The sequence below is a fragment of the Aristolochia californica genome, unplaced genomic scaffold, assembly GCF_029961685.1.
Source record: "Aristolochia californica isolate CCGP_79_NKW_82.1479 unplaced genomic scaffold, dmAriCali1.0.hap1 SCAF_8, whole genome shotgun sequence".
In the NCBI taxonomy this organism is placed as follows: domain Eukaryota; kingdom Viridiplantae; phylum Streptophyta; class Magnoliopsida; order Piperales; family Aristolochiaceae; genus Aristolochia; species Aristolochia californica.
The window spans coordinates 26691731-26706384 of NW_027182279.1; the positions used below are offsets into that span (position 1 = coordinate 26691731).

Sequence of the window (14654 nt, forward strand, 5' to 3'; positions counted from 1 at the left end):
GTGCCAGTCTTCTAGTCTAGTAGCTACTACTCCAATTGACTCACAGCTTAGCTAGTTATACTCCAGTTGAGTAAGGGTTAAGCTCCCTCAGGGCTCCTAAATCCATAGGTGGGACCATATGTGTTTGGTCATCAACAATAATACCGAAGAGTAAATAAAGACCCCCAGGAATGATACATAGTCTCCCTCGAAGAAGGTTTACTCGTATCAGCCGTACCCGTAAATAATCATCCGTAGTTGAAACCGCTATTCCACATCACACTTTGAAGAAATCTCCGTGTGATTGGCCACTGAAGGTAGTAGGAATCACGCGCTGAACACAAGTCCTTGAGTTACTCACCATAAGGTTTTCATTCAATACTTCAAGTTCGAACTAGTCAATCCCAGAACGGTTGTTTGAGTACAAACCTCTCAAACTAGGGACCAAAAGTCTGGTCATCGACTACCGGAACCATTTACGCTCTCGGCCGGCAAGAGAGTACCCCGAGTCCATGACGGGGCTGGCATCGCCGGGGGAACTCCAATCAATCAAGACCAGAGTACACCAAAGGTTATCCCAATGTAATGTACAAAGGGATAGAAATGTGGGGATTGCCCACAATGTGCTAAGTTTATAGTCGTAAGCAAGACTCTGACGTAGTCAAGATGAAAGGACAGGTTCCTCCAAGAAAATCACCATCACCTCCTCTGGTGTGGGGATATTCTCACGATACGGTTTGAGCCTCTGATAGTTAACTTTGAAGACCGACTCGTCTCCATGATTGCGGATCTCAACAGCGCCATGAGGAAACACCTGTGTAACCTCAAATGGACCGGACCACCTGGATCTCAGCTTCCCTGGAAACAAATGCAATCGTGAGTTATAAAGTAAAACATTCTACCCAACAGTTAAGACTTGCGAAAAATAGATTTATCATATAAAAGCTTTGTTCACTCCTTGTATAGTTGGGCATTCTCATAAACATCATGACGTATCTCCTCCAACTCATTCAATTGCAATTTCCTCTCCTCACTCGCTTGAGCCAAATCAAAATTCAAAGCCTTAATGGCCCCATAAGCTCTATGCTCAAGCTCAACAGGTAGATGACATGCTTTGCCGATCACTAGGCGAATTGAAGACATCCCAATAGGAGTCTTATAAGCGGTTCGATAGGCCCATAATGCATCGTCCAATCGAGTGGACCAATCTTTCCTATCAAAGCAAACCGACTTCACCAAAATCCGTTTGATCTCCCTATTAGAGATTTCCACTTGACCACAAGTTTGCGGGTGGTACGGAGTGGACACCCGAGGAGTGATGGAGTATTTCTTCAACAAGGTCTCAAATGCTCTGTTACAAAAATGTGATCCCCCATCACTGATGATCGCTCTCGGGGTATCAAACCTATTAAAGATGTTTTCTTTTAAAAACTTTACCACCACTTTGTGATCATTTGTCTTACATGCAATAGCTTCAATCCATCTAGAGACATATGCAACAAAAACAAGGATGTATTGATACAACAATAAGAATGGGTTAAGAGGCATCATGTTCTTCCTAGACAAACAACCAGTCCATTGGCATCTATCACACACATGACAAAACCCAATGCATCTCTGTGTGCTTGTAAAACTTCAGTCAATTGTTCCTCCTGCTCAGTACTCAAATCAGAAGCAATAATGACTGGCAATGAGTTCATGGGCCCCAAGAATGCATACTTCAACGTGGGAGGAACTGGCCTAAGATCTAGCTTGGAAGTATCAAGAGGTTTGTCCAAGTCAAGATGAAGATCCTGTGGATGATCCATTGTGACAACCTCATAAGCTTCCTCCAATAGAGGTACAAAACTGAGTAAAGAGTCAACCTCTCGGAAATATATTTCCTCATCAAAATAGTCCATGTCTAGAGATGTTATGTAAGACTCAAAATATTCAAGAGTGGATTCGTCATCAAGCATAACAGTCTCTATCTTAAATGCAGGACTCAGATCATCAGACTCAAGTGGATGATGCCCGGAATGTAGGGAGGAGTTGGATCACACCCGCTTTCAACTCATAACTGGTAGTAGTAGTGGGTGGAAATATAATGCAAGAAGGTGATGTGAAGTGGGATGGGATAGAATAATCCCTCAGGGCTCTACAGTCACCTGCTGCAAGTAATTGTAATGGTTCACCCTGATTGGCCATGGTAGCTCCTAACTTGACTTTTGGTGTTCTCCTACAAATATGTTCTACCTCTTCAACAAAGGGAGCTAATGGTTCACCTAGGGAGCGGCGCCCGTGCATAAAAACACAAAAAGAAACAAAACTAACTATAAAATTATGCTAACAAACTAACTACTGAAAATACAAACTAAAAATGTGCCTCCCCAGCAACGGCATCAAAAACTTGATGTGAAATTTTTATTACACCGGCTTTTATACCTCGCAAGCGTACGAATCGTTCATGTAATCTAGCGGTAAGCGAGGGTCATATCCACAAAGAGCACTGAATTTTATGTATTCTTCCGTCAACTAGCCTAACCAAATATGATGAATTAATCTGAACTAAACACTAATTATATCCTAAATTATCCAGTAATAATCTAATTAACTACTTGTACAATAGGAAACGTCAACTCTGGATTTTACTGTGATTCGTGCCTCTCTCAAGCGCCACGTAACCTTGAATCCAGATTTTCAATCCTTCCGTCTAGCCCCTCTCGGGCGCCTCGAGTTAATGATAGATCTCGGATTACAATAGAATGCAGAGAATAATTTTTCCTATTGTGATGATGCTAAAATTATCAACTCTGGATTTTATCGTGATTTGTGCCTCTCTCGAGCGCCACGTAATCACGAATCCGGATTCTCAATCCTTGGGTCTAGCCCCTCTCGGGGGCCTCGAGTTAATGACAAAGATCGGTTTACAATAGAATGCAGAGAATCAATTTCCTATTGTGATGACCCTAAAATTATCAACTTCGGATTTTATCGTGATTCGTGCCTCTCTCGAGCGCCACATAATCACGAATCAGGCTTCTCAATCCTTGCATCTGGCCCCTCTCGGGCGCATAGAGTTAAAGACAGAAATCAGATCAAAATACCATAATCAACCTAAATTACAATCCTACCCTAACTAGATAATTTAATCAAATATTCGGAAAACAAATATTTGATAAAAATTAATTCTCAAATCAAAATTTATTAAACATTAAAAACCTAAGTTCAAACTATAGGAAAATTAAATTAAAAAATAACGGATTACTCCCCTTCTCCTTCCTCTCGCTCTGGCAGCAAAGGCTCGTTCCCACGGGTGCTGCAATTTCCTGAAATTGATGGCTTCAGGTTGCAAGAGCGAGTGGCCGGAGATAGAGATGATGCCGGCGAAGAAGGATAGAAACCCATGGATGGAGGTGGTGTGGCGGACGAAGGAATGGAGCCGAAGTCCTCTGACCGGCTCTCTCGAGTCTCGGTTGGAGTCAGAATAGCTCCGAAAATGGTCGAAAATGCGGATTCGGCATCGGAGGAGCCCTCTCAGGTCACCTCTCGGCCTGGCGAGTAGAAAATGGCAGCATCAAACTCGCTGCGATGAAGACTCTATCGAGCTCTCCTCGGGTCTGTTCTTGGTTGCCGGATGGTGGTGGACGACGGTGACGAATGGCATTCGAAGGGAGCCCTCTCGGGTCTTCCCTCTGAACGGTCGGAGGGAGACTCTCTCGAGCTCTCCTCTCCTTTCGGTCGGCGGTTGAAGGAAGACTCTCTCGATCTCTCCTTTCCTTTCGGTCGGCGACTCCCCTCCTTTCAGCCAGCAGCTCCTCCCTTTTCATTATGATTTTGCCCTAAAAATCATATCCCCCACTAATGGCATTTCTGTAAATATCTTCTTCTCCTCACTGAATTCTCCTAAAATTCCATAATTAAATCCATAAAAATCATTTCAGGAAGAAATAAACCCTAAAAGCAATGAAATATAATTTAGGAGAGAAAAATATGCAATATAAGCAGTGATTAATGCCAAATTCAATAAATGCACGTTTCATGTGAAAACCGATAAATAACCACCTATAACACAATTATAAGGGTTATTTAATTATAATTAACCTAGTTCTCATGTCAGAATTTGGTATCTATCAGTGGACGAGGGGGAAGAAATTGCGCGACGGCCATAGAATCGGTAGGGACGAAAAGGCATAAGACGGCCGGTGAGGCAGTTGTCGACGGTGACGGAGGTGACCACAGTAGCGGCTAGAAGGGCTCGACGGTGACTAGGGGAGGAACAATTTTTCCCTCTTCTCTCCGTTCGGCACTCCGGTCCCATTCCACGGTCCCAACTTCCCTGAATCCCATGCTAACTCATTAAATTAATGATCCGGTTCACGAGCTTTTGATCCAAACCTCGATTCGGTCAAGCTCGGCTCGTTAATTTAAACTAGCTGATCCCAGATCTCGAACTCGGCTCGAGATTCGGGTATACCGAATAGAACTGAGCCGTAATCAAGTCGAGATCAAGCCTCTCGCGATCCGGCTCAGTTTGAAGCCACCCCTACCCACTACCTACGAAAGATAGGAGTGCCTCTACCGGAGAATGATAGGAGTGTGCCCTACATCCAGCATGAGTTATGACTGGAGTATGGAGCGATGTCATATAGCTTTGGAGTGATTTTACTCTCACTTATCTTATGCCAGTTGGGCCTCATGGAAGAGAGCACCGGCATGAGGGGGAGTGTTGGAAGATATGGAGGACTGCCATTTTATACAAGAAGATCTCATACATCATTTACATTAAGCTAGAAGTTCATGATATTATCTCACCCCCAGCTTGAGGGGGAATTTTGGAAGATGGGCCCAAGCCCATAAGATATGGACCCATCATGATCACGTGAGGAGTCTTACATAATAAGAAGCTTAACAGAGCCAAAATTATTATGGAATTATGTCTCATAGAAGAGTTTCACTTTAAAGATGTTTTAGTCATATTAGTCTTCTATTTATATTGGGTTATGTAATTATGCTCAGACTTATCTTAAAGTGTTATAGTTTGGGTGTAATTGGGACAAAGGTATTTTAATTGTAGTTGGACTCTAATACTTTCATCTATTATAAATAGAAGTTCATGTACTATGATTATATGGTTTAAGGTTTAGGGTATCTCTACTTTTGGTTATGGTTTTCTGTCGAGTCAAGGAACGAAGCCGAGGGAACCAATGGCGCTGGCAAGGAACTTTCATTGGGGATAATGGAGGCGGCAGCGACAGAAGCGGCGGTGATGGAAACAAAAGCAATGGCAGATGAGGGGGAAGAAATCGAGCGGCGGCCATAGAATCGGCGGTGAAGGAAAGGCAAAAGGCGGCCGGCGAGGCAGCTGTCAATAGCGACAGAGGCGGCCACAGTATCGGACGGAGGGGCTCTGTTGTGATGAGGGGAGGAACAATTTTTTCCCTCTTCGCTCCTCTCGGCACTCCGGTCCCGTTCCAACTTCCCCGAATCCTGTGTTAACTTGTTAAATTAACGAGCCGGCTCACGAGCTTTCAAGCCAAACCTCGATTCAATCGAGCTCGGCTCATTAATTTAAACGAGCTGATCCCGGATCTTGAATTCTGGTAGAGATTCGGGTATACAGAATCGAACCGAGCCATAATTTAGCCAAGCTCGAGCCCGCTCGGTTCGAAGCCAACCCTACCCACTACCTGCGAAAGATAGGAGTGCCACTACCTGAGAATGATAGGAGTGTGCCCTACATCCAGCATGAGTTATGACTGGAGTATGGAGTGATGTCATACGGCTTGGAGTGATTTTGCTTTCACTAATCTTATGCCAACTGGGCCTCATGGAAGAGAGCACCGGCATGAGGGGGAGTGTTGGAAGATATGGAGGACTGCCATTTTATACGAGCAGATCTTATTCATCATTTGTAGCAAGCTAGAAGTTCATGATATTCTCTCACCCCCAAATTGAGGGGGAATGTTGGAAGATGGGCCCAAACCCATAAGATATGGACCCATCATGATCACACAATCTTATGGAATCCATCATTATCACGTGAGGAGTCTTACACAATAAAAAGCCTAAGAGAGCATAAATTATTATGGAAGCATGTCTCCTAGAAAAGTTTCAGTTTAAAGGTGTTTTAGTCATGTTATTCTTCTATTTATATTGGGTTATTTAATAATGCTCGGACTTATCTTTAAGTGTTATAGTTTGGGTGTAATTGGAGCAGAGGTAGTTTAATTGTAGTTGGACTCGACTACTTTCATCTATTATAAATAAAAGTTCATGTACTCTGATTATAATAAAAGTCTATGAGGTATTTCTCTATTACATAAATTCAACAAAACGTTTCCGAAAAAAAGGCACTAACAAGGTCTTATAGGTGTAGAAAGTAATTTGTTTTAGTAAAAATTGCATTACCCCAAAATTTTCTTCGTATGAATTTTCTGCTAGAAAATTGGTGACTGGCAACTTGAGGCACTATAAATCTTTGGAGACTTATTTGTACTAGAAATACTTTTCCATTGTTTCATGAAAGCATGCACTAACGAGGACTTGTAGTTGGAGAAAGTAATCAGCAAAAATTGGCTCTAGACAAAAAATTCCTAGAAAGAATTTTCAACTAGAAAAGGGTTTCCAGGAAATAAGACGCACTAATGGTCGCAGGAGACATATTTTTATAACAAATACTTTTCCAGTGTTTCCATAAAAAAATGCAATAACAAGGCCTTATAGTTGTAGAAAGTAATTTGTTTCACCAAAAATTGCCTTACCATAAAATTTTCTTGGTTATAATTTTTATCTAAAAAAGTATTGCTAGGGAACATGAGGCACTAATGGTCTTTGGAGATGTATGTTTAATAAAAATACTTGTCCAACATTTGTGGAAAAAATGCACTAAAAAGGCCTAATGGTTGAAGAAAGTAATTTGTTTTAGCAAACATACCCTCGCCACAAAATTTTCCTGGAAATAATTTTTAGCTACAAAAGTGTTGCCGGAAAAATTGAGCCACTAAATGTACCTGGAGACATAATTTTACTAGAAATAATTTTCCAACATTTCCAAAAAAAGCACTAACAAGGCCTTTTGTAGAAAGTAATTTGTTTCATCCAAAATTTCCTTACCACCAACAATTTCTCTTAAGAATTTTTAGCTAGAAAAGTGATATAGGGAAACATGAGGCACTAATGCTCCTTGGAGACATATTTTTACTGGTAATACTTTTCCAGTGTTTCCTAAAATAATGTAATAACATGGCCATATAGTTGTAGATAGTAATTTTTTTCAACAAAAAATTTTGAACCTCAAAAATTTCCTTAAAAGAATATTCAACAAGAAAACTATTCCTAGAAACATGTGGTGCTAATGGTCCCTGGAGATGATTTTTTTCTAAAAACACTTATCCAACATTTCCTTAAAAAAAAAAGGCACTAAAAACGCTTTATAGTCTTAGAGAGTAATTTATTTCAACAAAAATTGCCTTACCATAAAATTTTCTTGGTAAGAACTATCTACAAGAAAAGAGTTTCCAGGAAACATGAGGCACTAATGGTCCCAGGAGACGTATTTTTACAAGAAACACTTTTGAAATATTTCCTAAAAGAGTGCACTAACATGGCCTTATAGTTGTAGAAAGTAATTTGTTTCAGCAATAATTGCATTACCACAAAAATTTCTTGGTAAAAATTCTCTACTTGAAAAGTGTTGCCAGGGAACATGGGGCACTAATTGTCCCTGAAGACATATTTTTACTAGAAATATTTTTCCAAATAGTTGTAGAAAGTAATTTGTCGATCAAAATTGCCTCCCCAAAAATAATTTCTTGTTACAATGTGGGGCCCACCATGGTGCATGAGCTGGTAAGACCCACCATGAGGACGTGGGACACCAAGAAGAGTCCTCACCCAAACTAGCACGAGTTAAGAAGATAAGAAGCACAAGCTAAAATGAGGTAGAAGACTTGAAAATCAAGTGGGACCCACAAAGATACCATGAGTTGGCAACCTTATCAATATGAGCTGGAAGATCATGTGAGACCCACAAGGATAAGGCCACGAGCTGGCCTCTTCCCTTATATTCACGTTATTGAAGAAGAGTTCTAGTTAGACTCATATTAGACTTCTAGTAGACTGTGTTGATAGACTATTCGAGAGAGTTAGAGTTGGAATGTAATTAGGAGATTGAAATACTCATTGTATAAGGACTCTATCTCTTCCTCTACTATAAATAGAGGTGTTGTAATTCGGAATTAATCAAGTTTCACATCTCCTTCTTGAGTAAATCTCTCTCTTTTCTTGGCACACATCTCTCTTTTCTTTTTTTCTTTTCTCTACCTGAGAGCTCCTCTTCCATTTTCTTCTTTTTCTTTTTCCTTTCTCTTGCTCAGAATATTGGAAAATGAATCCTAAATTCAACATGCTATCGGAACATTAAATTCAGGATCCCTCGTCAAAAGGAATGCTCTAAAGAAGTGATGATCAACACCACTCAAGAAGGCTCTTTTGTGAAGGAAGATCACAAACTGTGAGATAAGTGTTTAGTTTTTTTTCCTTCATGTTACTGGTTTAAAAATTTAGAAGATGATTTAAATATGAGTATGTGAATTCTTTCCATCTCATTATATTGTGGATATGCATTCCTCTCCATCTAGAAGAAGCTATCAAAACAATTTTGTCGGTTTGGAAATTATGTTAACCGAGACCAGTCCATGATCAGATTGTTGGAATTGTTTTTCATGGGAACAAGAGTCCCCTCATATAGAAGATTGTTATTGAGTCTCTTTTGAGTGGTATTAGGGGAAAAATTAGAATAATAATTTAGCATCAATGATAAAGTTTCCCATACATCGAATTGTTTGAAGAACACTGCTTGGTATTTTTGTTAGATTTTTTTTTTGAAGAAGGGCCTATCATGGCCGAAGATAATATGAATATAAAAAGTGATATACTGAGAATTACCACTATACCCTTACATGGGGTATCAAATTTTATGACTTGGTCCACATCGGTTCGGAGGTTTCTTATAACAAAAGAACTACTTGGTCACCTCACCACTCGAGGACCACCTATTGATGAAGATGATATTTTTTATAACAAATGGTTGAAAAATGATACCTTGGTGATTAGTTGGCTAATCAACAACATGGAGGAACATGTCTCCAACAATGTCATCCATCTTGACACTGCTAAACACATTTGGGAGACATGTGCTAAACTGTAATCTTACCCGGATACTCTACATAGACCATATGATATTCTCCAAAGGATGTTGAATAATAAACAAGGAGAAAATAACCATGAGAACTTGGCCCGCTTTAGATGTTTTCTTCAAGAATGGAAATTAACTCAGCCTTCAACTACAGATATTTCTTTCCAAGACAAGCAGAAGGAAGCCTTAATTACTGCTATTTGCTTTGCAAATATTAAACCCCATCTTGAGATTTCCAAGAGTCAAATTCTGAGTGCTTCTGTTGTCCCCAAGTTTGATGATGTATGTGAAACACTACTCCATATTCCAGATACTTCTTCCTCCTCTACTGAAGTATCTTCCACTATGCATTCCGAATATAGAGGACCATCATCTGACCGTGGCCAAGGACAAGGCAGAGGTTATAGACGTGGCAGAGGAAGAGGTGAAAGGACTGGTGCTTGCAGAGCAGATGGGAAAGAATGTACTCATTGTAAGAAATCTGGCCACACTATAGATCAATGCTATTTCAAGGATTACAAGGCTTGCAGTTACTATGGACAATTTGGTCATTATAAAGAAATATGTTATAAAGCCAATGGACAGTTAGAATTGACAAAGGCTAATCAAGCCTTTGTAAGTGATACAAAAGAAGAACAGCCCACAAAATCAGCGGCACCCCATAAAGCCTTTATTGCATTCTCTATCTCTGAGCCTTTCACACAAGTTTGTTACCATAGCTGATGGTTCTCAAACCAAAGTTCAAGGGAAAGGATCCACTTCTGTCACACCATCACTTTTACTCACCGATGTTGTTTTTGTTCGTACTTTCCCTTTGAATCTATTATTTGTTATTCAACTGACAAAATATTTTAATTGTTTCGTTACCTTTTCACCCACTTCATGTGTATTTCAAGATCTTATAATGAAGCAGGTGATTGGTGGAGGTCATGAACAAAGAGGGGCTTTACTACCTGGACGTGCCAAAAATGAATATGGTTCCCACTACTGAAAATGAGAGAAGGTTATGGCACAATCGATTGGGACATCCATCTACACAGTCTCTTCATTATATTTTTCCTTCACTTAGAGTAAGGTCAGAATTTCATTGTGAGGTTTGTCAAATGAGTAAACATCAAAGGAGTACATAATCTCCTCGTCCAAAAGTCAAAAGTGTAACTCCATTTTCTTTAATTCATATTGATGTTTGGGGGCCCTTGAGTGTCTCCAACATTTCTCAAGAAAAATATTTTATTACATTAATTGATGATTTCACTTGTACAACCTAGTTGTTTATATTTAAGGAGTGTTCTGAGATACCATTTATTTTTAAGTCATTTCATGTTATGGTACTCACACAGTTTGGTCAGAAAAAAAAATTCTCCTATCTGATAATGCCAAAGAATATGTTTCCAAAGACCTTGACTCTTTTTGTCAAGAAAATGGCATTATTCATCAAACATCATGTGTCTACACTCCTCAACAAAATATTGTAGCCAAATGGAAATATCGTCATATTCTTGAGGTAGCTCGAGGTTTATTTTATGCCATGAAAGTTTCATACTTTTATTGGCCTCATGCAGTCCGTATGGCTTGCTTTCTTATAAATCGTCTACCATCTTCCGTTCTAGGTAATAAATCTCCTTACTCTAGATTATTACCAAATGATGATCCATTTTCACTACTTTTGAAAGTCTTCGGATGTCAATGTTTCATTCATAATTCATTTCCTAGACACAGTAAACTTAATCCTAAATCTATCAAGTGTATATTCTTGGGATACTCTTGCACACAAAAGGGATACTCTTCAACGTTTATTTGTGTCCTGGGATGTAACATTTTTTGAAGACTCCTCATTTTATTCTAATAGTGCACTCCTGGTCTATCCTCAGTACCAAGTTCCCCTCGACCTGTTGTACCCCATGATATAGAGAATATTCAACCCCAAGAGAAAATGGTTGATACCACACCTGTCGTGTTAATAGATCCAACAGAGGTAAGTCCTTCATCCCCAGTTATTTTTGGTCCTCAATATGATATCCGTCCTATTGTTGTAAAGAAAGAACCTAGAACATGCAATAGACCTTCTACTTCTCATCCCATTTCAAATTTTGTGTCTCATCATCACTTCTCACCTTTATGTTGTCAATTTATTTCTTCTATTTCCTCCAGATCTATTCCATAGTCTTATCAGGAGGCTCTACAACATCCAGGGTGAAAGGCAGCAATGGATGAAGAAATGAAAGCACTTAATGACAATCAGATATGGTCACTGGTTCCTCTTTCAACAAATAAAAAACCAGTTGGTTGCACGTAGGTTTATACTGTCTAACATAATCCGGATGGGTCAATTGCACGACTCAAGGCTCGACTGGTTTCCAAAGGTTATACTCAGTGTTATGGAATTGATTATGAAGAAACCTTCTTTCCCGTTGCAAAAATGAACTCGATACGTATATTATTATCTCTAGCGGCCAATTCATCATGGTCAATATATTAACTAAATGTGAAAAATGCATTTTTGGACGGGGATATTAAAAAAGAAATTTATATGCAACAACCACCTGGGAATGTGGTTGAGTGGGAGTCCGTATGCCACCTCAAAAAATCTTTGTATGGTCTAAAGCAGTCTCCTCAGGCATCGTTTGAGAAACTTAGTTAAGCCCTTATACGGGCCAGCTTTTACAGATGCTCTGGAGATCACTCAGTATTTATTGAAAACACACTGAGAGGTAAGGTAATTATAGTTGTATATGTTGATGATATTATTTTAACTGGTAGTGATTCCGAGGGCATCCAGAAAATAAAGGAAAACATATGTGCTGAATTCAAGTCGAAGGATCTTGGACTACTCAAATATTTTTTGGGTATTGAAGTATTACAATCTAAATATGGGATTGTGCTATCCCAAAGGAAGTATGCCTTGATCTACTATAGGAGACAGGAATGATGGGATGCAAACCAGCAGACACTCCTGTGGACTCAAATAAAAAATTATGTGGAGGCACTTGAGAAGATGTAGATATTGGGAAATATCAAAGACTAGTGGAAAGGTTTATTTATTGGTGTGTAACAAGGTCGGATATATCATATGCAGTAAGTGTGGTAAGTCAATACTTGCACAAGCCACAACTTATTCATTGGCAAGAACTTGAAAGGATACTACGATATCTGAAAGGAGCTCCAGGAAGAGGGCTTCTCTATAAAAACCATGGTCATTTCAACTTCGAAGGATTCTCATATGCAGACTGGCCCGGATCCCCAGATGACAAAAAATCTAGTTCAGGATTTTGTATGATGGTTGGAGGGAAGATGGTTACATGGAAAAGCAAAAAGCAAAATGTAGTAGCACGGTCTAGTGCAGAAGCATAATACAGAGCCATGGCACACACTATTAGTGAACTCCTATGGATAAGATCTCTTGTCACTGAATTGGGATTCTACAAAGAAGCTCTGATGGATCTATATTTTGAAATTCAAGTAGAAATACACATTACATCAAATCCAGTCTTCCATGAAAGAACTAAGCATATTGAAGTGGACTACCATTTTATAAGAGAAAGGTTCCAAGCAGGTTTTTTTATCTCTAAGGCATATATCATCACAAAGTCAAGTTGCAAATATTCTCACCAAGCCGGTCACTCACAAGATTGTGTACCATCTGTAGCAAGTTAGGCATTTATGATGTTTTCTCCCCCCCTCCCCCCCCCCCCCCCCCCCCTAGATTGAGGGAGAGTGTTACAATGTGGGACCCACCATGAGGATTTGGGACACCAACAAGAGTCCTCACCCAAGCTAGCACGAGTTAAGAAGATAAGAAGCACAAGCTTAAATGAGTTAGAAGACTTGAAGATCAAGTGGGATGCACAAAGACACCACGAGCTGGCAACCTTATCAATATGAGCTAGAAGATCATGTGGGACCCACAAGGATAAGGCCACGAGCTGGTCCCCTCCCTTATATTCACATTATTGAAGAAGAGTTCTAGTTCAACTCATATTATACTTCTAGTCGATTGTGTTGATAGACTTATCATAGAGAGTTAGAGTTGGAATGCAATTAGAAGATTGAAAGGCTAATTGTATATGGACTCTATCTCTTCTTCTACTATAAATAGAGGTGTTATAATTTGGAATTATTCAAGTTACACATCTCCTTCTTGAGTAAATCTCTCTCTCTTTGATGGTGCACATCTCTCTTTTCTTTTTTTCTTTTCTCTACCCGAGAGCTCTTCTTCCCTTTTCTTCTTTTTTCTCCTTCCTCATGCACAAAATATTGGAAAAGGGATCCTAAATTCAACATTTCCTAGTATGAATTTTTTGTAAGAAAAGTCCTTCTAGGTAACTAGAGGTACTAATAGTCCCCGAAGACATATTTTTACTTGAAATACTTTTCCAACGTTTTCCCAAAAAAATGCACTAAAAGGGCCTTATAGTTGTAGAAAGTAATTTGTTTCAGCAAAAATTGCCTTACCAAAAAAAAATTTTGGTAAGAAATTTCAGCTAGAAAAGAGTTTCCAGGAAACATGAAGCACTAAAGGTCCCAGAAGACGTATTTTTACGAGAAATACTTTTCAAACGTTTCCTAAAAGAATGCACTAACAAGGCCTTAAAGTAGTAGAAAGTAATTTTATTCACCAAAAATTTCATTCCCACAGTTTTCTTGGTAAGAATTTTTCAGCTTCAAAAGTGTTGCTAGGGAACATGAGGCACTAATGGTTCCTAGAGACGTCTTTTTACTATAAATACTTTTCCAACATTTCATAAAAAAAAAAAAAAACCACTAACAGGGCCTTATAGTTGTACAATGTAACTTTTTTACGAAAACTTGCCTCCCCACAAAAATTTCCTTGTTAGAATTCTTAGCTAGAAAAGTCTTTCTAGGAAACCAGCGGCACTAATGGTCCCTGGAGACGTATATTTACTTGAAAAAAAATTTTTAGTTTCCATAAAAACCGAAATAACAACGCTTTTATAGTTGTAGAAAGTAATTTGTACCAGCAAATATTTTGTTACCTAAAAATTTTTTTGCTAAGAATTTTATTCTAAAAAAGTATTGCCAGAGAACATGAGGCACTAAAAGTCCATGGAGACGTATTTTTATGAGTAATACTCTTCCAATATTTCTTGAAAAAAAAAATCTCTAAAAAGACCCAATAATTTTAGAAAGTAATTTGTTTAAGCAAAAATTGCCTAACCAAAAAATTTCCTGGTAAGAATTTTCAGCTACAAAAGTATTTCCGGGAAACTTGCAACACTAGTGGTCCTTGAAGATGTATTTTTACTAGACATATTTTTTTCCAATTTTTCCTGAAAAAAATGCACTGACAATGCCTTATACTTGTAGTAAGGAATTTTTTTCGGCAAAAATTGTTTGACCACTAAATTATCCAAGTAAGAATTTTCAAGAAGAAAAGTGTTTCCCGCAAACATGAGGCACTAATGGTTCCCAGGGACTTATTTTTAAGGTAAAAACTTTTCCAATTTTTCCTTAAAAATGCACTAACAAGGCTTTATAG

The 14654-nt window shown here is 38.9% G+C and overlaps 1 protein-coding gene across 1 annotated transcript; it reads right to left on the reverse strand.

Annotated features, from left to right (window-relative positions):
- Window positions 1-930: 930 nt before the first annotated feature.
- On the reverse strand, window positions 931-1530 carry LOC137938360 (uncharacterized). The gene is made up of 2 exons (XM_068783339.1): window positions 1443-1530; window positions 931-1250 (listed from the first exon to the last, which is right to left on the reverse strand). Exons 1-2 carry the CDS (start codon window positions 1528-1530, stop codon window positions 931-933), a joined length of 408 nt encoding a protein of 135 aa, XP_068639440.1.
- Between the last annotated feature and the right edge of the window lie 13124 nt (window positions 1531-14654).

Coding starts and splice junctions, on each gene's coding strand:
- LOC137938360 (XM_068783339.1), bottom strand. CDS start 1,530: ATGATGCCTCTTAACCCATTCTTATTGTTGTATCAATACATCCTTGTT. Junction 1,251..1,442: donor ATGGATTGAAGCTATTGCAT/GTAAGACAAATG, acceptor CTTGTGGTCAAG/TGGAAATCTCTAATAGGGAG.